We start from the raw sequence: 22181 nt of genomic DNA on the forward strand, positions 1-22181 counted from the left end.
ACTAATCAGCCTCCCCTCAAGAAGGAGACTAATCAACCTCTTCTGTTACAGATCTGCAGTGTGCACTAGCAAATCAACAAGCCAGTGCCGGAAAGCTACCAAATCAGAAGGTAAGCATTATGAAGCTCCTGCATTTGAGAACTAAGCCTTTCGAAACAAAGGGTCTCTAAAAATCCTACACCTGACAGAGAAACCTTTCAGGGACCTTTTCTTCCATTAACATAAGGAATGCTATCCCTCTGAGAAAGAAAGGGGGAAGGGATCTAATTAGTTACAGGAACCTTGGATACATTCTTGGTTTGAGAATCTTTAACAGACCCCAGAAAAGTGACTAGTCTTAACACACTGATGATCTTCAGATTTCCAAGTATGCCTTATGAAGCAATCCAACTGTGGCTACCTCAGTCAAATTATCTATCTGTCCAGGTACACTGTGTAAAATGTCTGCCAGTGAGTGAAGTCTGTCTGTCGTAATCTTACATCTCAAATTATTTACACTATAGCCAAGCCTTGTTACTGTTATCAAAGAAACCATTACTAGTGTGAAGCCATACTTTGGCAGGGAGAAACCATTAAGCTGCCTGTACATAAATAAACTTGATTTTGTTTTATTTATAAGTTCATCCTGTGTCCCATGCATTATACTTTCTCCTCACACAGCCCTCAGCCACTCTACTAGGGGTTTTCAGGATAAAAACCCAAGCAGGAAGAGCTTGGTGGAGGCAGCGAAAGCTAGACACAGTGAAGTAGAGATAAATACATAATTTTCAGTAATATTGGTCCATGTAAGTATAAAGTTGTTAACCTCTCTAGTTTTGTGTACAGATCCCCTTCACAAGCAGTGTCCCAGGTAGATGAACAGGGGGCCGCTTGTCACAGCAAGTCAAAGGACTCAAGAGTGGTTTCCACAGTTATTTCCACAGGGTGCTATTTATGCCAGGCCCACCATGGCCAGCAGGTCACCCCCAAATGAATGGCACCAAAAGAATAATCTTTGGGGTTGTCACTTCAGGAATGGAACAGAGGCAAATGCACACACTTCTGACAGTCTGTTATATCAGTAGTCTTTAGTTGATAGTATATGCTAACCCTCTAGTTAGACAAGGCAGTTAGACAAGGCTACTGGGTAACTGCCTTGTGAAGGAGCCTTCTGTGAGGAGGGAAAGTACGAGAAGTGTGTTTAGTATCAGTCTTGACAGGAGTGAGGGAGGGGAAGAATTGCAAAATCATTGGGTGGGTTATGATTGTATTGGGCCTTGTCTGAGTTGCATTGAATTTTAATTGCAAACCACTTTGGGATCCTATCTTGGATAAAGTATAAATATAATAAAGTACAAAAGCAGGCACCTATCTGTACCTGAACCTTTGGGTCATAGTCAAAAGTTGTATAGATATGGCTGGTTGTCAGATTCATGTAACATGATAAAAGAACAAATTGTACTTGTGAGCAGAGCCTCCTTCTTCAACTCGTGCAATAATGATGGCGTGAGGAGAACGCTTCGATCCTCGGCCTCCGGTGATCTGGATTCCAAGCCCATCCGTTCCTTTCATCATGGTCATCTTCCATATCCGGCAGCCGTCTCTCTGGGAGGGGAATTTTCAGAGAGATTGTACATGTTTATTCAGGAAAACAAACCTCCTTACTGTCTTGTTCCAGCTGAGATCTGGCAAACTGGATCAACATGCACAACTGAGGCTTTTGTATTGTTGGAAGAAGAAAGACATAGGGCTCATCGAGTTACCAACAAAGAGGAATTATACACTTTCAGTATTATGCTTCACAGTTAACATATATAGATTTGGTGGCGTGTATTAAATTTGCACATATGCCCATCTTCTAAATATTTACTGTATTTACCTGAATCCAAGACTAGGTTTTTCCAAATTCTTCGATGTTAGAATTTGGGTCATCTTAAATTCAGGGTCCCCTTCCTTTTGGGTAAATAGTCTAACTTATATTTAGCCTATATTTTTAAAGGGGGGGTTGTCTTAAACTCAGGGTCATCTTCTAGTCAGGTAAATTCAGTAAATGCAAATATAAAGAGTTCATGTCATAATGAATGACATTGAAGCATATCTATTCTAGGATGTGCACGAATCACAGTTCATATACTGATTCGAAAGGTGAGGTGGGGAACGAGGAGAGCAGGCCCGTACCTGCTCCTCCGCTTCTTGCTGCAGCAGTAAGCTGCGGCATTGAACTCCCCAGTAACCCTCATGCAGCAGCAGCATGCACATGGCTGCTGCACATGTGCAGAGGCCACATGTGTGCTGCCACGCTGCTGCATGGGGATGCCAGGGAGCACGACTCCACAGCTTCCTGCTGCAGCAAGCAGCAGAGAAGCGGTAGGGACCTGATCTCCTCACTCTTAAAGGTTCCCCACCTCACCTTTTGAATCAGTGCACAAATCGTGATTTGCACACATCCCTAATCTATTCAAGTTAATATCAAGTCTTGTGGAACTGTATATACTGAAATATTTCAAAAGCAATCCAGATTGGTTGGCATGCCTAATCTATATAATTAATTCTCCAAGACGGGATGCTTGGGGACGTGGCAGAAAGGAGGCAATTGGCTGACAGAGGGGGAGGAGGCGATTGTCTGACAGAGAGAGCACAAGAGTTCCAGCATTGAAGCGGAGAGAAATAATGGCAGCAGTGAGGAGACGGAGGCAGGCAACCGGCGGGCGGGCGAAGCCCCGCTGGCCTGAAGAGGTGGGCAGGTAGTGAGAGAAGTCCCACTGGCCTGAGGAGGCAGGCAGGTGGCGGGCGAAGCCCCGCCAGCCAGGAGGAGGCAGGAGGTGGTGGCCAGAAATAATGGCGGTGGCGAGGAAGTGGGAGGATGGCGGGTGGCCAGTGGGCGAAGCCCCGCCGGCCAGGAGGAGGAGGCAGGAGGCAGCAGCGGGATGGCCTGGCCCTGGCCCACATGCCGGGGTGAGATGGCAGCAGCGGGCCCTGGCCCGGCCGCACAAAGGCAGCGGTGGCGGGCCAGCCTAGCCTGGCTGGTGGGAGGCAGCGGTGTGACGGCCTGACCCAGGGGGATGGCAGTGGGGGTGGGGAGCAGCCAATCAGTTGGCCGGCCAGCTGAAAGCCAGGCATGCTGGCGGGGTGGGGCTGGGCCCAACTAGAGGCGCAGATGGTCTGTGCCCAGGCCCGTTTGTTTGTTTGTTTATCTACCTATCTATCATATTTCTGTACCACCTGATATGTACATCTCTAATGGCAGCAAAGTGGTGGAAGAGGACACTGGGGCACAAGTGATGGTTGCTCTGTGCCATGTCTGGATGACTTGTAGAACAGCTGGTTGAACATGACCAATGATAAAATGGCTGTCGCAGTGTCCTCTTCCACCACTTTGCTGCCACACAGTTCCCCCAATTCATGGAGGAGTTGAGACGGAAGGAGCAGGAAGAGAGATGACTGCTGCACAAATGTAGATCATCTCAATCAAAAGCAGCCAAGAGCATCATAAGTTATGCTTTTAATTCTATGCCACAGCAACAGTATGGGTAGAGAAGTCTCTTTTGGCATTGCCCTGCTCTGCTTTCGGACAATGATGGAAATAATACAGTGCAAGTCAAGACACTTTACTTCATGCCTTATGCTGTACCTAGCCATTTTAAGCACTCTACCTTAATAGATAGATAGATAAATAGATAGATAGAAGATAGATAGATAGATGTTTACAAAGAATGTGACCTCATTTGGATCTGCCAACTTCCCAGTTACAAAACTCTCATTTACTTAAAAATGATTGTAGCAGTAGGGTTATATATAAGCAATTTGAGGAAGGGAGGAAACACGTTAATATAATATTTTAGTAATTATTTGAATTTATATTGCACCTTTCTGAAATGTTCCATACATATTATGTCAGTAATCCTTACAGCACACCTGCAGGGCAGATTGGTAGTATAGTCTCCATATTGCAAAAGAGGAGGCTGATTTGTAACTGCTTCCTTTGTAAACATGAAGAAATATTATGCTGGTTAACTAAGGCTTTATTCAAAAGCAATTCTATTTTTTCTCCTTCTCCTCTCCCTCCTTTTTCCTCCTTACTCTTACACACACACACTTTACAGGATTCCCACTGGGACAAACGTCCAAACAACAAAACACAAAAGATTACTCGATAGAATACGACAGGGGGACTAAGGTTAAGAGCTCCTGGGTTGCCTAAAACACTCTTGTGAGTTCGTGGTGGTAGCTTCCTGATTCACCAGTCCACACTTCTAGCTGCAATACTGCACTACCCCTCTGTAATCTTAATTAAAAAACGAATTAATTTGCAACTACACAAGAGCTGTGGGCACCTGGGCCTCCTCAGGGAAATCCTAGGTCCCCTTTGAATGTTCAGCTTTCATTGAAAAAAACTAAGTCTCTGTCCCTATTATTTGCAGAAATATATGAAAAAGAATGCAGACGCTCTTTTTATCTACCCAATTGCACATTAAGAAGTAAGGCAAGGAGATATATATATATATTCCAGAACCTATATTTATGTTCCGGCTATTTTGAAGTGATAGCCGGACCTCTCAGGCCTTCTCACCACAAATCTGTGGGCCTGATATCAACCGGGTAGAAACATGCAGTGTGATTCTAGGTATCAAGATTGCTTTGCACTTGTATTATGCAAATGTATATCCGAAGATATGTTTTGCAGCAGGTTGACAGGTGGGGCTGCAGGGTAGGAATTCAGTAGTTTTTAGGCAGCTGTTCACACTGCGGGGGCACAAGGAAGATAGCTTCTCTGCCCTTGGCAGAGGCTTTCCTATAAAGGTGAAGAGCTTCTGGTAAGAACAGGGTGGTTGCCTTTTGGCCTGACTACTTGTCAGCAGCAGGTAGCCGGCCTCAAGCAGTTAGCCAGACATCATTTTAAGTGAAAGATAAGACACATCTGCAATAATTGAAAATAACAGGTTGCAGAAGACAATGTCATTCCAGTGCCAGAGGGCACTTCCTTTTCCACTTTTTTAAAAGCAGAGGTTCCCAACCTGTGATGCTCTAGATGTTGCTGAACTACAGCTCCCATCATCCCCAGCTACAATTTATCATGACTGGGGATGATGGGAGTTGTAGTTCAGCAACATCTGGAGTTCCAATGGTTGGGAAAATCTGTTTTAAAGGATTCCCATTATATACTGATGCTTTTTCCATTGCAGTATTTTACCATCCTGGCATCATTTTTCTGATCGCACCCCCAAAGGCATGCATTTTGCTAGACCAAATATAATCAAAGAACCACAGCTTTATAGGAGGCTAATGGTCATCCAGTTGACCTCTCTTGACATGACTCTTTTCTCCCTTAGCCCATCCCCATCCCGATCAGTCTGCAGAGGCCAGATCAATAGTGTGCCACAAAGGAAGAGCAGATGCCCTGCAGAAACGTGCCGATAAAGCTGTCATGGGGCAGTTAAACTAGTTTTCATGCAGTTAAATGGTAATCACAACTACTTTATGCAAAGTAAAATGCAAATAGTTAAAATACATTTCATGCAGTTGAGCAGTAATTCCAACTACTTTATACAAAGCAATCTACAAAGCAATCTACAAGCTAAATGCATCTGGTGGACCACTGTGTGAAATAGGATGCTGGATTTGGTAGACCTTTGGCCTGATCTAGCTGGGCTGTTCTTATGTTTTTAAATAACTTTTCATGCAGGTGGATGGCAATGACAACTACTTTATGAAAAGGGGTTTAAATGTTGTCATAAACGACCAGCAAAGCCACTTTAACCAGTAACATTGTTGAGGATGGGGCCATGTCTCAGTGGCAGAGCATTCGCTTTGCATGCAGAAGGTCCCATGTTCAATCCTAGACATCTCCAGGTAGGGCTGGGAAAGGCCCCTGCCTGAAACCATGGAGAGCCACTGCCAGGCAGTGTAGACATTGCAGAGCTAGATGGACCAACGGTCTGACTCGGTATAAGTCAGTTTCCTGTGTCACTACATACTTCCATCCATTGGGGAACAAACTACTATTTAAATAATTTATTGTTTATCATATGAATGTTATACGAAAAGAGCATACAAATACCAACACAAATGCCAAACCAATCATGAAAGGCAAATTATCCATGACGTTAAATGTGTCTTCATGCAGTTGAAGGCTTGCTTTTACTCTCCAGTAGCAGCCATGTGGGGTTGTGATTGGGATCAGGGCTACAGCTAGGGTGCCCACCTTCAGAGTTGGTCTAGACTAGTCTCCAGAGGTTGGCGTAAATCTTCAGGTGAGTACTGAAAGCTCTCCTGGAGATGATATTATGAAAAATAGTGAAGGGGAAAGGTACAGCAATAGCTTAAGTCAGAGTGGGCAACTCTAACTTCAGCATGAAGGTAGGTATTTCACTCTTTACTGCTGTTCCCCACCAAAAAAATCACTTCCACAGCACTTAGGTCATGCCAAACGTGCCATTGTAGCAAATTGGGACTTTGGGGGCTAAAACAACAACACTTTAGGGGGTTTTCAGTGGGAAAGCAGCGTAGGGTTAGATATTCCCTACCTCCACGCTGTAGTCGGAGTTGTCATTCAACAACATCTGGGGACCCAAGTTTGAGAACCCCTGGCTTATAGGATTTTTCTTATACATTAATTTATTTCCCCTGAACTTGCTTTTTTTTTAGATCACATGAAGAGATCTTGCTGAAATTTGCATTTAAAAGGAGCATAAATTACCATGTGCGTATGCTACAAAAACAATTAAACTGGGTTCAAAGTAGTAGGCATATCATTTTCTGTCTCATTATGTGTGAAAATGGGTTATCTGTGTTACATAACAGGCCCCAAGTGGGAATGAAATTTGTTAATTTCACGCCGCTCTCAGGAGTTATCTAGCTATGTCAAGAAACCGTTGACCATCAGAAATATAAATCTCTCTTTGGAATCTGTCTACTTCTTGCATTGCAAGTGTTTTATAGAACCATTCAGAGACTGTGCTTGGCCAGGACTCAGCAGGGAAACTTGCATTGTGTTTAGTTCAGGGCAGACCCATTAAAACCCATTGATTTCATGAGCCCCTAATTCCTTCATTAATAAAACAAAAGGGGATGTCCTTTGTCCCTCCGAGTAAAAACAAAGCCTGTGTTAAACGCATTCTGTTGTTAGCAACTTAACAGAGAAAGGTTAAATGAGTTGTTTTGTTTATTGTTTTAAGATTATGTCAAAAAGCGGGGTGGGGGGGATGCTCAGCTGTAATTTATTTGATCAGTGGCGGCTGGTACAGGCGCAGGCGCATGCGCAGAGCAGTAAACAAGTCTCGGGTAAGCCTTGCTGCCACTCCTCTTGCTCTGTCCAGTTGCCTTGCTCTCCATCGTCATGCCCAGCCAAGGCATTAACCCTGTGTGCGTGGGCTGATTATTTGCCCATTTTCACAAGCCACCAAAATTGTGACCACAGCCAGGCATCAGTGGTCCCTCTAATTTGTTTCATCTCTGTGCGGAATGAATTTTGTTCTGGGTGGCAGTATCAAGGCGGTGTGTGTGCACGTGCATTCAGAATGGGGCCTTCCTGATTAGGAACATAGGAACATAGGAAACTGCCATATACCGAGTCAGACCATTGGTCTATCTAGCTCAGTATCATCTTCACAGACTGGCAGTGGCTTCTCCAAGGTTGCAGGCAGGAATCTCTCTCAGCCCTATCTTGGAGAAGCCAGGGAGGGAACTTGAAACCTTCTGCTCTTCCCAGAGCGGCTTCATCCCCTGAGGGGAATATCTTACAGTGCTCACACATCAAGTCTCCCATTCATATGCAACCAGGGCAGACCCTGCTTAGCTATGGGGACAAGTCATGCTTGCTACCACAAGACCAGCTCTCCTCTCCTATTCAACCTGATTCAACCTGAGCAGGATTTAAAATGAACTGAGCAGGCATCCAAAAACTTGTGAGCGTGCGCACACCTTAGAAGGAACTGTGCCAGGCACGGTGAAGGAAAACGAGGCAGCTGGTATGGGGCAAGAGAACAAGCCTTCCCTGAGGCTCGTTAACTGCCCCCTTGATCTGCCTGTACTGGCTGCTGCTGTATTTGTGAAAAGCTTGTCCAAAAGGCTGTCAAGCACTAGAAAGATAAATACAAGGATGCTGCCAAAGAAGGCAGACCTGTGTCAACTTCCTCCCTCCCTAATGTGTAATACAATTTGCAGCCTTATGTAGCTGGGGGTGATGGGAATTGTAATTCAGCAACAGTTGGAGGGCAAAGTTTGCCCACCCCTGCCCAACACCATTACACTGCAGATTTTACCACCTCCTGTTAATCTGCATATTTCTTAAGATTGCTATCAAATGTCTTTAGGAACATAGGAAACTGCATTCTACCAAGTCAGACCATGGTCGACTAGCTCAACAATGTCTACACTGACCGGCAGTGGTTTCTACAAGGTTTCAGGCAGGAGTCTTTCTCAGCCATACCTGGAGATGCCAGGGATTGAACCTGGAACCTTCGGCATGCAAAGCAGTTGCTCTAACACTGAGTACCGTCCCATCTGCAAAGGGAAATATCTTACAGCAGACAGCACTTGCATGTAGTCACCCATCTGAATGCAAACCGAGATGAACCCTGCTTATCAAAGGGAACAATTCAGGCTCACTACTGCAAGACTGGCTCTCCTCCCCTTCTCCAGGTGCTCCTATAAGGTTGGGCCTTTTATGTGGTGGCACCAGCTCTGGAATGTTCTCCCCAGGGATACTTGCCTGGTTCTTGACTTGAGTTCTAATGCCAGATATTTTTTTTAATCTGTCCAGGCTTTCAGTGGTACGGCTACCTTTGGGGAGAGGGCATAGCTCAGAGGTAGAACAGCTGCTTTGTGTGCAGAAGGACTGGGAAAGACTGAAACCCTGCTACCACCTCATTATCCTCTACCAACAGATCTGGCACACAGCAGCCCATTTATGTTGCTAAGCAAATCTCTGCCTGGGTCTGTGCACCAGGGGTACAAACCTCCTCCTCCTCTTTGGATTCAGCTCTTGGTGGGTGTGCAGAAGCTGTGCTGCCTGGCCAGTCTGCTCCAGGATGCTACAGGCCATCTATGACTGGTCTGGGTGATGGTGGGAGAGGGGGAGCTATTCTGATGCCCCGAAAACACTATTTATATATCACTTTACAATAATAAACATTCTCAAAGCAGTTTACGCAGGAGAATGAACGAACGAATGAACGAACAAACAAAGAAATAAACAAGGTGGTTCCATGTCCCAAAAGAGCTCACATTCTAAAAGGATGTATAGGAACATAGGAAGCTGCCATATAGCAAGTCAGACCATTAGTCCATCTAGCTCAGTATTGCCTACACAGATTGGCAGCAGCTTCACCAAGGTTGCAGGCAGGAGTCTCTCTCAGCCCTATCTTGGAGATGCCAGGGAGGGAACTTGGAACCTTCTGCATACAAGCAGGTAGATTCTCTTCCCAGAGCGGCCCCATCTGCTGAGGGGAATATCTTACAGTGCTCACACATGCAAATCATTCAAATGCAAACCAGGGCAGACCCTGCTTAGCAAAAGGGGACAATTCACCAGCAACAGCCACTGGGGTTGTGCTATCCAAAGTACAGTTGTGCTGGGGTTGGATAGGAACAGTTGCTCTCCCCTTCCTAAATATAATACAATCCCTACTTTAAAAAGTGCCTCTTTGCTGGTGTGTCCCCCAGATTATGGGAAACTCCTATATCGGGCAGCAGCAATATAGGAAGGTGCTGAAAGGCATCATCTCATACTGTGACGGAGAAAGCAATGGCAACCCACTCCTGTATTCTACCAAGAAAACCATAGGAACCATAGGAACATAGGAAGCAGCCATATACTGAGTCAGACCATTGGTCTATCTCGCTCAGTATTGTCTTCACAGACTGGCAGCGGCTTCTCCAAGGTTGCAGGCAAGAGTCTCTCTCAGCCCTATCTTGGAGAAGCCAGAGAGGGAACTTAGAACCTTCTGCTCTTCCCAGAGCGGCTCCATCTCCTGAGGGGAAATATCTTACAGTGCTCACACTTCTAGTCTTCCATTCATATGCAGCCAGGGTGGTGGACCCTGATTAGCTAAAGGGACAAGTCATGCTTGCTACCACAAAACCAGCTCTCCTCTCCAACCACATGGCTCTGTGATCGCCAGGAGTCGACACTGACTCCACGGCACAATCTTCCCTTGTTCCTTTTGCTTAGTCAGCAGGGGTCTCACACCCAGCATCATCTGTGCCTGAGGTGAACTGCTGATTCAGCTTGCTTTCCAAATAGGCTGGTCCTGGCACGGGCCTTTGGCAGCACTTGCTAACACCAGGAATTGAACCTAGGGCCTCCTGCATGCAAAGCATGCCCTCTGCCACTGTACGGAGGCCCTTCCAATTTAAGTGGTTGCTCCATTGCTAGGCCTGGCAGGTGCACAGGAAACAGCTGTTCTCCACTTTTCCTATACAATGGAATCGAGAGTGCCTGCAGGTACATGACACAGTTCTACGACTGAAGCTAAGCAGGTCTGCCTCTGCAAGCAGCCTGGATGGGAGAGCATCTGGGAACCATATGTGAACTACCCCCAGGTCCTCAGAAGCAGAGCAGGATATTTCTGTTTGCCATGAAAGCATGATTAAATCATGAAAGGTGATTTAATGTATATTCTGTTTAAGAGCATGTCCACAATGGAGCTTCCAGGGCTGTTGATTTTAGCGCTGAGCTGGAAGTATTGGTGTGAAATGCCACTACAGTTCAGAGGGTGCACCAGAAGTGCAAACACTTAATCAGCTTGTAATCTCTCAGTCGGTTCCCAAGGGCAGGCAAATTCCCCACATGATAAGAGGCCATGATCTGTGAAAATTTATCCGGTGGTAAATAATTATGCCATTTCAAATCAGGTTAGTCAGAGGCATCTGCAGTTATCCAGTGGATTGTGTCAGTGTGAGTTCAGACTTTAAATGGGTTTGTGTAAAGCCCCCAAACAAGATGCCATTCATTTATTCCAGCATTCAGGATCGGAGAAAGTAAATCCATCATGGCCAAAACAAAATGAAACAAACATTCTGAACCCCGGGAGAATATCCTAGAAGGAAACTCAGCTACACAATCCTGGTGCAGCCTCAATTTCATGTTTTATCTCTCCGAAAACTGGATTTAAAATAGAGCCTTTAATGCAATATTATGCTATTTCAGTGCATTTTTATGGATAGCACCTCAGGCACCAAATGAGAGGGAGGGGATGCGATCGAAATAAAATCATATTATTGTTAACATTATTGCAAGTTAGTATCATGACATAAAAGGACACAGCTGCAGCATTCAGGGGTGTTCTTTTGGAGTCTCTGCTTGTGGAAATTAGGGCAAGCTCACCTCAACAAGCATCTCAACAAGGCAGTGATCCTCACTATTTTTCAAGTGGGGGCTACTTTGGGGGGGAAACTGTCAATGTGGGAGCTATAATGTGAGAGACCTTTGCACAATGCTGTGCTTCACCCAGGCTGGTGTAGCCCTTTAAAAGAATGGAGCCCTCTTGAGCCCCAGTGCCATCTTGGAAGGTGTACACGGAACCCTGGGAAGCGTAGTCCTTCCTGGGGCTTTCACCACAGAGCTCTTGGGAAAAGGGCTGGGAGGGACTACACTTCTCAGTGCAGCATGCATGCCTTCCAAGATGGCACTGAGGCTCAGGAGGGCTCCCTTTCTCTTAAAGGGCCCCATAAGTGCTGGGCAAAGCACAGCAATACATGATGGTAACAGTAGTCTTTGAGCAGAGTCAGGGAGTTGTGCAGAGTATTCAGCTTTAGCTAAAGCTCCACATAGGCCCAATAAACAATTATTCAGAGAGCTGCACTGAGGGTTGATGGGAGCTACCACTGGCTCCTGGGCCTTGCAGTGAAGAACACTGCAGCAGGGATCCATGAATTACACCTGTGGGTGCACATTTAAGATGTCTGAAGTATACATGCTCTCCGTGGCAAATATGAGTTTCCCTTTTTTATAATGTGTGAAATACGCCCAAATATTAAAACAAGAACCAGACTACATTTAAAAATGGATAATTAACCCTTCTGTTGGGTGAGATCAAGTAAACTGTAGACAAACTGCAGTCTCTACTCCTGGAACTGAGGGCAAATTCACCTCAACAAGCAACTCAACATGGCAGTGAGTTTGAGAACTGCTGCAGTCCTGTTTCTTACCATTCAGGAAAAGGCACTCCCTAGTTGTCTGAGTGTACTGATGCTCTTTAGTATTATTTCTATATCAACAAAAGGTCCAGGGCCAGCTTTAGGCCCTGAAGCAGGGTGAAGGGGGCCACTTTAGGTGGCAGATGGTGGGGCCAGTTCTCAGGGGAACCACAGCAACCCAGTCAGCGGCCTGCCTCCCTGTATGTTCGGGCTGTTCTCATGAGCAATCAAGACTGGGCTAAGGCAGCCAAGTCTGGGCTTGCCTGCCCGTGAGAACCACTGGGAGGAGCATGACTCCCAGCGGTGCCTCAGAGGCAAACCCACCTAGGGAGCCCACTGGTTAGCCAAGGTTAAGGGAACAATTGCGCCCTGAACTCAGGCTAACTGCTCATGTGCCAGCACCGGCTGCTCCCAGCTGGCACTGACAGAGGAGCAGGCTCCCAACCGTCACCGGGGAGATCCCCACAATGCAACCCCTGCTAACTTGGCAAAGAGGCACCTTTTATGTGGTGATTCTCTTTATTTAGCAGGGGGAGTGTAACTGGCCCTATCCACCCCCAGCACAGTACCTCCAGTGACTGCTGCTGGGGTCTATATTGTGTTTCGTTTTAGACTGCGAGCCCTTTGGGGACAGGGAGCCATCTTATTTATTTATTTCTCTGTGTAAACTGCCCTGAGCCATTTTTGGAAGGGCAGTATAGAAATCAAAATATAAACAACAACAACAACAACAATAATAATAATGCACTCGCGTGCATTATTGGGATGACACGTTCCGACCCCCACAACTCCGTGCTACCTGGGACAGCAGCAGATCGTCTGGGAGTGGGATTTGCACGCCCAGCAACAACAGGAGGATCGTCTGTGGGGAAGGCGAGCTTCTGCTGCCTTCCCCACCATCCGCCCTCAAGCCCTCTCAGTCACTCGTGAGAAAGGGCTCACTGCCTGCAGAAAGAGGAAGGCACAATGGCAGAACACTGCTTTTCCGCTCCCACTTCCTTCCTTTTCCATTGGGAAGGGGGAGAGACTTTAAAGGAAGGAAGGAACTGGTGGTGCCATTTTAATAGAAAAGAAAAAGAGGAGTAAAGAGGGAAGGGTGCTGTTTGGTGCTTTGCTTCTGGCAGCAAAATATCACGGGCTGCCTGAAAAGGCCAAAAGGACACCGACTCTAACAAAAGGTTTCAGAGCCCAGCTCTTATGAGTCTTGACTCTGATTAAGGTGGAGGGAGGAAACCGGAGATAATGAGCCAGAGAAGGACAACTTCTTTTTAAAAAAAAGGTTCAGTCCAACTGGTGGTGTTTCCAAATGAAGAAGAAAAAAAAACAATTTAAAAACAAAGGGTGATTGCATAGTTCAGGTGCTTGCAATGGCCTGATAAAATGTTGAAAGACTTTGCCAAGGAAATTATGTCAGCAGCTAGGCGGCTGATATAGATAGTTCCCTGGAGCTCATTCGGTTTGCAAGCAGCAATAACAGAGTTTTCAGTTCATCATCTGCAAGGCCTGTTTGTGCCTCGGCATTCTGCAGCCCTTTCATCATCAGGACGCACCAGGCTCCGTGTCCCCAGCAGGTCCCCCTCGCCCCTCATGCATGGAAAACAAATAAACCCCACTTGCTATTGTTGAGGGAGGTAATGAGGAAAGCAGTGTGAAGTCAGGACTCCAATAAAACTCTGGAGACGGCCAGATCGCTCTCATTTAAGGGAATGCGGAGCACAACGTCAGCACTTCCAACTGCTGCAGCGTAGATATGCAGGGTGCTGCGGCCCACGCTGGCTCCCCACTTGTCCACACAATTAGCAGAGACAGATGGCTGGCTGTTTAGGCTGCGTGTTTGTGTAGCTGGTTGTTCGTGTGCATTGCTGGGACACTTCCCACGCTCCCAGTTCAAGGGAGGGTTGCCAACATTCTGTTGCCCGGATAAGGGACACAAGTCTGGGAGGGTGGGACATCTCGAGGGGTGGGCATTTCTATAAACCAAGCGAATTCTGCTTTAAAAAACACACACCTGCTTTTTGAAAAAGGAAAGCTAGAAAATACAGCCTGCATCCTAAAAGTATACATATTTCCCACCATCCTCCTTCCAAGGAACTCAGGGCAGTATATATACTCCCGCTCCATTTAATCTTCACAACAATCCTGTAGATGAGACTTGAGTGAGTAGAAAGAGAAACATGGACTCAAGGAGGCCCTTCACATGATTGGTGTGAAGTGTCGGGAGGGTCAGTGCTGGGAGACTGGGCTTAGCCCACTCTCCCCGCACACGAGCAGTTGCTTGTTATGGGGCAGCCGGGTCGGCTGCCCAGATGAGTGGCTGCTCTGGTCAGGCACTCCCATTGGGAGTTCCGGGGATCGGGGCAAGGGCCATGCACCGCCATGCACCCCCCCAGCCCCCTGAACCCCAGGAAAGCAGCCGCGGCTGACACACGAGCCCGGTGGTTCCCACAATTGAAGAAAGCTGGGCTGGCCTCCGGTAGCCCGGTTTTGATCAATCGTGTGAATAGCTTCATTGTCACCCAGTGAATTTCGTGACTTCATTTGAAGCTTGCTCTCCCAAGTTCTAGCAGTCTAATCGCATCCCACGGTCTCATTTTTAGTCAGTCCTAATAAAAGTATGGTGATCTCTCAAATCAGAACTCAACATGATATGCCTGTCTCTGAGGAAAGGAAGCTTGTGTGACTGGAGCGTAGTTTTCAACTTTCCACTTCTCTCAGAAATGCTCCTTTATGAACAATTTTATTTGAGAGGCTTTCTTTCACCCTCTTCCTACTGCTCTCCCTCCCCACCCTCAACCTAGTATGGAGAGTGGGAGACCCAGCAGGGCCCTGCAGCAGCGCTCCCCCCCCACCTCCGCCTCCACCTCCTCCTCCCGCAAGGAGGTAGCACATTACTGGGGTGCCAGAAGGGCAGGAAGATGTGCCCCCCCCGGTTGTTGTCATCAGAGCAGCTGTTTGCAAATTGTCTGACCCTTGCAAGCTTTGCAAGGTGTATCTCTCTTCGAACTTCTTTCATAGGAAAGAAACTGCTAGGCTGTGGTCCACAGCCACTGGGCCACAAAAGGAAGCAGTTCTGTGTGTACAAAGAGGGTTACACAGGAAGCTGCCTTACACAGAGTCAGACCATTGGCCCATCTAGCTCAGTACTGTCTACAGAGACTGGCAGCAGCTTCTCCAAGGTTGCAGGCAGGAATCTCTCTCAGCCCTATCTGGAAATGACAGCAATTTCAGAACTTTTTGCATGCAAGCATGCAGGTGCTCTTTCCGGAGTGGGCCCATTCCCATGAAGAATATCTTACAGTGCTCACACATATCTCCCATTCAAATGCAAACTGGGGTTGACCCTGCTTAGCAAAGGGGACATAAGAAAATAGGAACAGCCCTGCTGGAGCAGGCCCCAGGACTATCCAGTCCAGCATCCTGTTTCACACAGTGTCACACCAGATGCCTCTGAGAAGCCCACAGGGACGATTCAACTCATGATTGCTACCACAAGACCAGCTCTCCTCTTCAAAGCCTGCATGAAGCACAAGGAGAGAAGAGGAGGCTGCTGGCAACATTTCCTTCCCGGCAGTCCCCGTGCAACTACAGAGCTTGCAAAAGTCGGATTTGAAGGAGAGCTGGCTTGCCCCAGGTTTGACCCATGTCCTAAGCCCTCATCTGCTTCTGGCTTCTTGTGGCAACAGAGGGATGGAAGTATCACCAAGATGCCTTTGAGTATTCACACCATGCAAAGGTTTTCTAGAGCCATTGTTCTAGTGAGATGCCATCTTGACTTGCTTACACCGAAGGCTAAACCTGGTAGTGTCTTTGATGATACGCCAGTGGAGGAGGAGGAGGTGGGGTGGGCAAAAAAGTGCATCTTTACATAAAACTGCTTTGTTCTTGAGAGAGACAACATGACTCTGAGTTTTCATAACTTTTAAGCAACGAAGGGATGGAAATAAAAACCCTTTACCTGCAAGGCCAGTTCACTGGAGTTTAGGTCTAGAATCCCTCCATCTGAAAGGCGGGACCTGTATTGTCCTGCTGGGAAAGGAGAATCTGCTTTCTGAAGCCGATCTTCTGCATTACTTTCTGCTCTGGACCCCTCTGGCTGCAGCCTGTCCACTTCCATAAGGGCGCAGTGTCCATTGTCATGCTCCATCCGGGGGCTTGCTTTGCTGCCTTTACTTTCCTTGCCACCAGCGGGTGTTCTGGTAATGACCCCGAACTTTCTAGTCCTTTTGCCATTTTGAGCTGTCTTCCCACTGGGCTCGGAGGTAGGCCTGGCTTTGGGCTCGCTGCTGTTGCTGTTGTTGCCATTCGAGGGAGGAAGAGGGGCCTTACGCTTAATGCGACGCAACATGATCAAGTAGATGAAGCCGCCATTCCAGCACTGATCAGCAAGGTAGCTGCAAGAAATGGAGAGAGACATTTGGGTTAAAAAAAACACTCCTTTGTGGAATGGTGGTCCTGGAAATAATTTGCAAGTGCAAGGAGTTTCAGATGCATGGCCAAATCCTGGAGCTTGGCAATGTGGATTTGGTTGGGGCTTCCACATCCCTCCTGCATTTCACATGGAATCAGCTTTTGAAAGCCTGAGTCAATGGTTCCACATTATTAACTGCACTGACTCACAGAGCTATTTGTGCTGCTGAAACAAAATCAGCATCTGAAACTTGAAAAATGGATGAGAGCTGTGCAGGTTTTGCCTCATTTAGGGTGGAAAACTCTTCATGCTATTAAAAGGAAAGCCTAATGCAGCAACAGGTGAGTTATTGGACCATTCAGATAGTGGATCGGGATACCACACTGATGGTGCAGCCAGCTCTGTCCCTGCCCGAGATCCCCAACAGTCATTCTGTGCAACACTCAGAAAGCACAGCAGAACATGGACCAATACTTGCAACTGCACTGGTGAAAAGATGCATCCCAGCTTTCGAGACCCTTCAACCTGATTTGACAGACATAAGATCAGGGCATCTACTGAATATTGACATGACTCCATTCATTGGCTGAGATGTTGCATAGAAGTTCATAAGCATTCTAATTGCCGAAGAAAGAAAACGGTGACAGAATGGCAGGCTTCACCAGGCTCAAACCAGGAATCTTGGGAGTCGGACTCTGATTCTTCCTTACTGCAGCACTGAGTCAACTGTTCTGGAAAGAACAGCAAAACCCTTTCTCAACATAGCACAGTAAAGTTACTGTATAAGTAATCAAGAGAATGAGCTGTGCATCAGCTTTTCGTTCAGATCTCACCTCCAGCCACAAACACTCTGGGTGGCCTTTGGCCTTTCAGACTCGGCATCCACTCCGCTCCATGTGTAATATGGGTATAATAATATTGGCCAATTTTCCAGGACTACTGCAAGGTTTGCTAATGTACGTGAAGCACTTTGAGCTCTTAGGAAAAGCATTATGTGGAAACAAGGTAATTGTATTATTTCTGAGAAGAAAGTGCACTTGAAATGGCTCCAAGATAAAAATTTGCCTGAATTGGACAATTCAAGACAGAACTGGGGTTATCTACTCTGAGAAACTTTAACTTTTTAATATGGCAGATTTTATTTTTTATTTTTAAAAACCTCTCCTCTGCCTACCCACATAGACTCCACATAAAGATCAAGTTTGCACATTCTATTCACTCAACCTACAGTAATCCAGGTGTTAAAAGTTAGATGAATAACTTCAGGGACAGGTCCATGCATGCAATCAGTTCCTATGAAAGATATAAATGTGTTGACACTAAGGAACAAACATGACTCTTTCAACAGCAAAATAAGCAGGCCAGAGCTCCGTAGCTTCAGGCAAAAAGGATCTCAACAGCTCTTCATTGATACAAGGAAGGCGAGGCATTGAGCAAACGGGTGGTAGCCATTGTGAAGAACCTTTGCTGCTGGCATCCTGCTAAGCTCACGTGAACACACGAAGCTTCCCAATGCTGAGTCAGACCACTGCTGATCTAGCCCAGCACTGTCTACTCTGATTGGCAGCCGCTTTCTAGGGTCTCAGGCAAAGAGAGGCTTTTCCCATCTCTGCTACTTGAGATCCTTTTACCTGGAGATGCCAGGAGGGATGCAAAGTATGCACTCTATCAGGTATTGACCAAGTTTTTTTTACCTAGGAACCAGCCTAAAAAGCTAGAAGTCTGACCACCTTCCAGGGTTGCAGCTGTTTAGCCAGAGATGTGGGCTTTCTGGGAAATTTTGAACTGGATAATGCCTAGAACTATTTCCCATGCAACCCCCCACTTTTGCATACAATTTGCATTAATTTTTTCTTTTAAAAACGATACATATTTTCCTGATGCCCTAAATAGATTGTGATTTGATGTGGCATGTTATTTGATGTTTTAAAAACCCACCAAACATCTCCGCAATATTAATTTTCTGCCACTGCATCGTAAAACCTTTTCAAGCAGCCAAGTAGAAATTTTAGAAACTGAAATTTTCCCACAGAAAAATAAAGCATGGGAAAATTTTCAGGAAAATTTTTCCATTTTCATCACATCTCTATGTATAGCTTGAACAAAGACAACCTTATCTCCCTCCATCCCTCCTCCTCCATTGTTATATATGTATCCACTAGTTTCATAGTTTTCATACACAGAGGCTGTTCTTACTGGGCTAAGGAAGCCAAGCCCAGTCTTGGCTGATCGTAAGAACCACCACCAGCTGCTGGGATACCCATAATGCACCACACACTTGTGCAGTGCATTATGGGAGTTCTGAGGGCCAAGAGGATGTGTGTCATCCCCCAACCCTCCATGCTGTTGGGGGCTACAGCCAATCGTCTGGGCGGGTGATCCATTACCACCGCCCAGGGAGAAACAAGGTATCGTATGCAGGGAGGTTTCTCACTGATTGTGAGGAAGGGCTTATAGTCTGTCATTCATTCATTCATTTGTGTGCTATCCATTACTTTATTATATCTCAGTTAGTTTCGTGTGCACACTGGTGTGGTGTCCAGTCAGTCAGCAATGCCTTTTGCTCAATGTGGGGGGGAGAACATGCTGTACACCCCCCCCCCCCGCAACACCCTCCACTTCATGGGAGGATAGACTCCCCACTCTGGTTGCTTCCATCCTTGCTTCCTCCTGCTTGTATCCATCCATCGCTCACTTAAGCCAAGTAATGGATGGACGTGGGAAGGAGAAGCAAACAAAGCAGGGACCAGCTGCTCCCTCCATCTTCTGCTTGCATCCATCCATCACTTGTCTGAGCCAGGTGATGGACGGATACACGGAGAAGGAGCAGGGAGCAACCCACTGCTGACTTGCTTCCCACCTTCTGCTCATGTCCATCCATTGCCTGGCTCATGCAAGTGATAGACAGACACAAGCAAGAGAGGGAGGGAGCAACCCACTCTCGCCTTGCTTGCTGCCTCCTGACATCTATCTATTGCCTGGCTCAGGTGCCATGCTTAAATTCCCAGGTGCCATGACGATCTGGTGGATTTGTCAATCCCTGTGCTCTATGATGAGCTATAAAGTTTCTCCAATAATATTCTTCACTGCCCAGCATCTCCCCCGCCACTGGAGCATGCATCATCCTTTACCATCACAAAGCACATGAGCTGTGTGTTTAAATGAGATGCCAGGTATGCTTTTTAAAAATTTATCTCATGCAGGGTTCCACCATGTGCTCAGTACCCTGTTCAAACCAGGTCACTGGCACAATTGCGTGCAAAACTAGCATGCCAGGGGACCCGTGACCCAAAAGTAAGCTGCATTGGGTGTGTGCCTACTGTATGCATAGGTGCCTACGACCTGCTTTACATATGGCACTGAGCGTGCTGAACCCTGCAGAAGTAATGTTGTTTTCTTTCTTTCTTTCTTTCTTTCTTTCTTTCTTTCTTTCTTTCTTTCTTTCCACCTGACGTCACATTTAAACCAGGCCTCATCTTCTGCTCTCTGGAGACTAAGACTCAAGAATCTGGCTAGTTGATGTCATTAAATAGAGTAATGTAAATTACCCCTGCTAACCTGGCAAAGAGGCACCTTTTACAGGGACGGTTCTCTTATATTTAACAGGGGCAGAGCAACTGTCCCTGTTCGGTCCCAGCACAGCACTCCTGCAGTGGCTGTGGCTGGTGTCTACCTTATGTTTATTTTTAGTTTGTGAGCCCTTGGGGGACAGGAAGCCATCTTTATGTATTTATTTTTCACTGTAAACTGCTTTGAGAGCTTTTGTGGAAAGCTGATTTAAAAGTAGGAGTGTTAGGTGGTAGTAGTAGTAGTAGTAGTAGTAGTAGTAGTAGTAGTAAATAAAGGATGGATTCAACAGAGTCTCTGCTCTGCTTTTTCAAGCATTAAACAGACAGATGGTCCTCAAATGCCATATAGAAAGGTAGCACATGAGGCAAGAGGCTAGGCTAGAGCCCTTCCTTGACATGTTAGCTTTCCATAAAAGAGAGGATTCTCAGATGAGGAATTTCCCCACCTTCATGGACTGAATGGTACCATCCAAGGACTGCTATACTATATACTTTGAGACAGTTCACACGAGCAGCCCTGCCCAGGCTTAGGGTAGGGCTGCTCATGTGAAGTGTCAGGATCGAGGTCTATCCCAATGCTGCCCTCCCGGGTAGCTCAGGATTTTTACCCAATCATTTACCTGGGTAAAAGAGAGTGGGTGTGCCCTTTTACCCAGGTACAGAGTTGTGCGGATGCTAGAGCACAGAGCCAAGCTCCTAGAGCACCTGTGACCTGACTCACAGTGAGATTGCTCAATGCGCCATGCTCAACATTGTGCGGTGCACTGTGGGATATCTGGAGGCTGGGTCACATTTTCCCAGCTTCCAGAATGCTGCACAACTTGCAAAAGTACCAGTGATGTGAGTGCATGAGCCACGCGGTCCAGGACCTTGGGTGAGGGGGAGGAAGGGTCCTGGACCAGGATCCAGGATCTGGGGAGAACGTAGGTACTCTGCTGCTTTCCCCCTTCCTGGCACTCTCAAAGTCATGTGAACAACTTCTTTTTCGTACTGTGCAGATTTGGGCTTAGAAACTTTCAAAAAAAGATCCGGCTTAAGTCCCAGCAATATCTTCTACTCTGTGTTTCATTTGCTCCCTCCAGGGCTCACCCATTTATGGTCTTGGAGCACTCTAACGATGGGCAGGAAATTGGACTGGGGAACTGCAGTAAGCTCAGCTGAACTTCTCATCCATCTCCCCTCTTTAACTATAATATTACCAAGACTCCTCAGCTGGAACTAGAGAGTGGTAAGTGCTGCACAGATAGAGTTCCAGGCATCCTGCCTTAGTGCAGAGGCAGAGGCAGAGACAGACTTGATGCTATAGCATCATGCAAATAAAGAGTGGATTCAATAAAGTCTCTGTTCCGTTTTGGCACTCAAGAAGGCAAACAGGACCCCAAACCCCATTTTTGGCAGCTTGCAAAGTGCCTGGAACCAGCCAAGCTTTCAATGAATCTGGCCTCCGAGAGAGCATTCATAGGGTTTTGTGTTTTATTTGCAGTGTTTGAAATCCAAATACCATAAGGATTTCAGCAAGGGTTCTATCAGAATTCACGACACAACTCTCAGCTTTGCATATGTTCCTCTCGTTACAGACTTGGAAGCCCCAGGCTCTTATGGAAAGCAACTTATTTTTCAGCGTTGCTTTCATATTTCAAGTTTTTTTAAAAAAGAGAAAAAGAAAAGAAATATTATTGCTAACCAGATTTCAGTTGAGCTGGGATATTAAAAACAGAAACTGCTGTCACTGTTGTGTAACTGGAATGTTCACTCCAGTTGGCCGAGGGTGGATTCAGTTGGATCAGGGTGGATTCAATTAAAACCCTTGGCATTAAGAAGCTGGTAACTGATCCTGCTTAACCAACCAGTTTTTAGTACTTCTGAGTCACTTTGATAAATCGTTATACCACAGAGTTCTAACATTTCTCCAGTCCGACTCATTAACAGAAAGCTATTAGTACTGTGTTCTTTTAACAGCAAGGAAAAAACTCCCTTGGGAAGCATAGGATACCAGCAAAGAGGAGTGGAGACTAACACTTTTGCATGCCCTACAAGTAATAATAAGTATATTATTATATGGGTTAATTTTAAACGTGTATGGTGGT

At 46.4% G+C, this 22181-nt stretch overlaps 1 protein-coding gene and 1 long non-coding RNA gene across 13 annotated transcripts in view; one reads left to right on the forward strand and one right to left on the reverse strand.

Moving 5' to 3' along the window:
• The window catches only part of PDZD2 (PDZ domain containing 2), a 382173-nt gene that overhangs the window by 104181 nt on the left and 255811 nt on the right, over positions 1-22181 (reverse strand). For 11 of the 12 annotated variants that reach the window (XM_053299060.1, XM_053299054.1, XM_053299061.1 and 8 more), the window contains 2 exons: positions 16073-16508; positions 1442-1584 (listed from right to left, as the gene is read on the reverse strand). In XM_053299060.1, coding sequence (XP_053155035.1) covers positions 1442-1584; positions 16073-16508 — 579 coding nt within the window. The remainder of the gene's footprint in view (positions 1-1441; positions 1585-16072; positions 16509-22181) is intronic. The other variant, XM_053299065.1, reaches the window with a different exon arrangement.
• Positions 659-21220, forward strand: LOC128346119 (uncharacterized). The gene is made up of 4 exons (XR_008316792.1): positions 659-785; positions 5310-5440; positions 6625-6679; positions 21177-21220. It is a non-coding gene; the product is annotated as an uncharacterized LOC128346119 (long non-coding RNA).

The sequence above is a fragment of the Hemicordylus capensis genome, chromosome 2 (genome assembly GCF_027244095.1).
Source record: "Hemicordylus capensis ecotype Gifberg chromosome 2, rHemCap1.1.pri, whole genome shotgun sequence".
Taxonomy (NCBI): Eukaryota; Metazoa; Chordata; class Lepidosauria; order Squamata; family Cordylidae; genus Hemicordylus; species Hemicordylus capensis.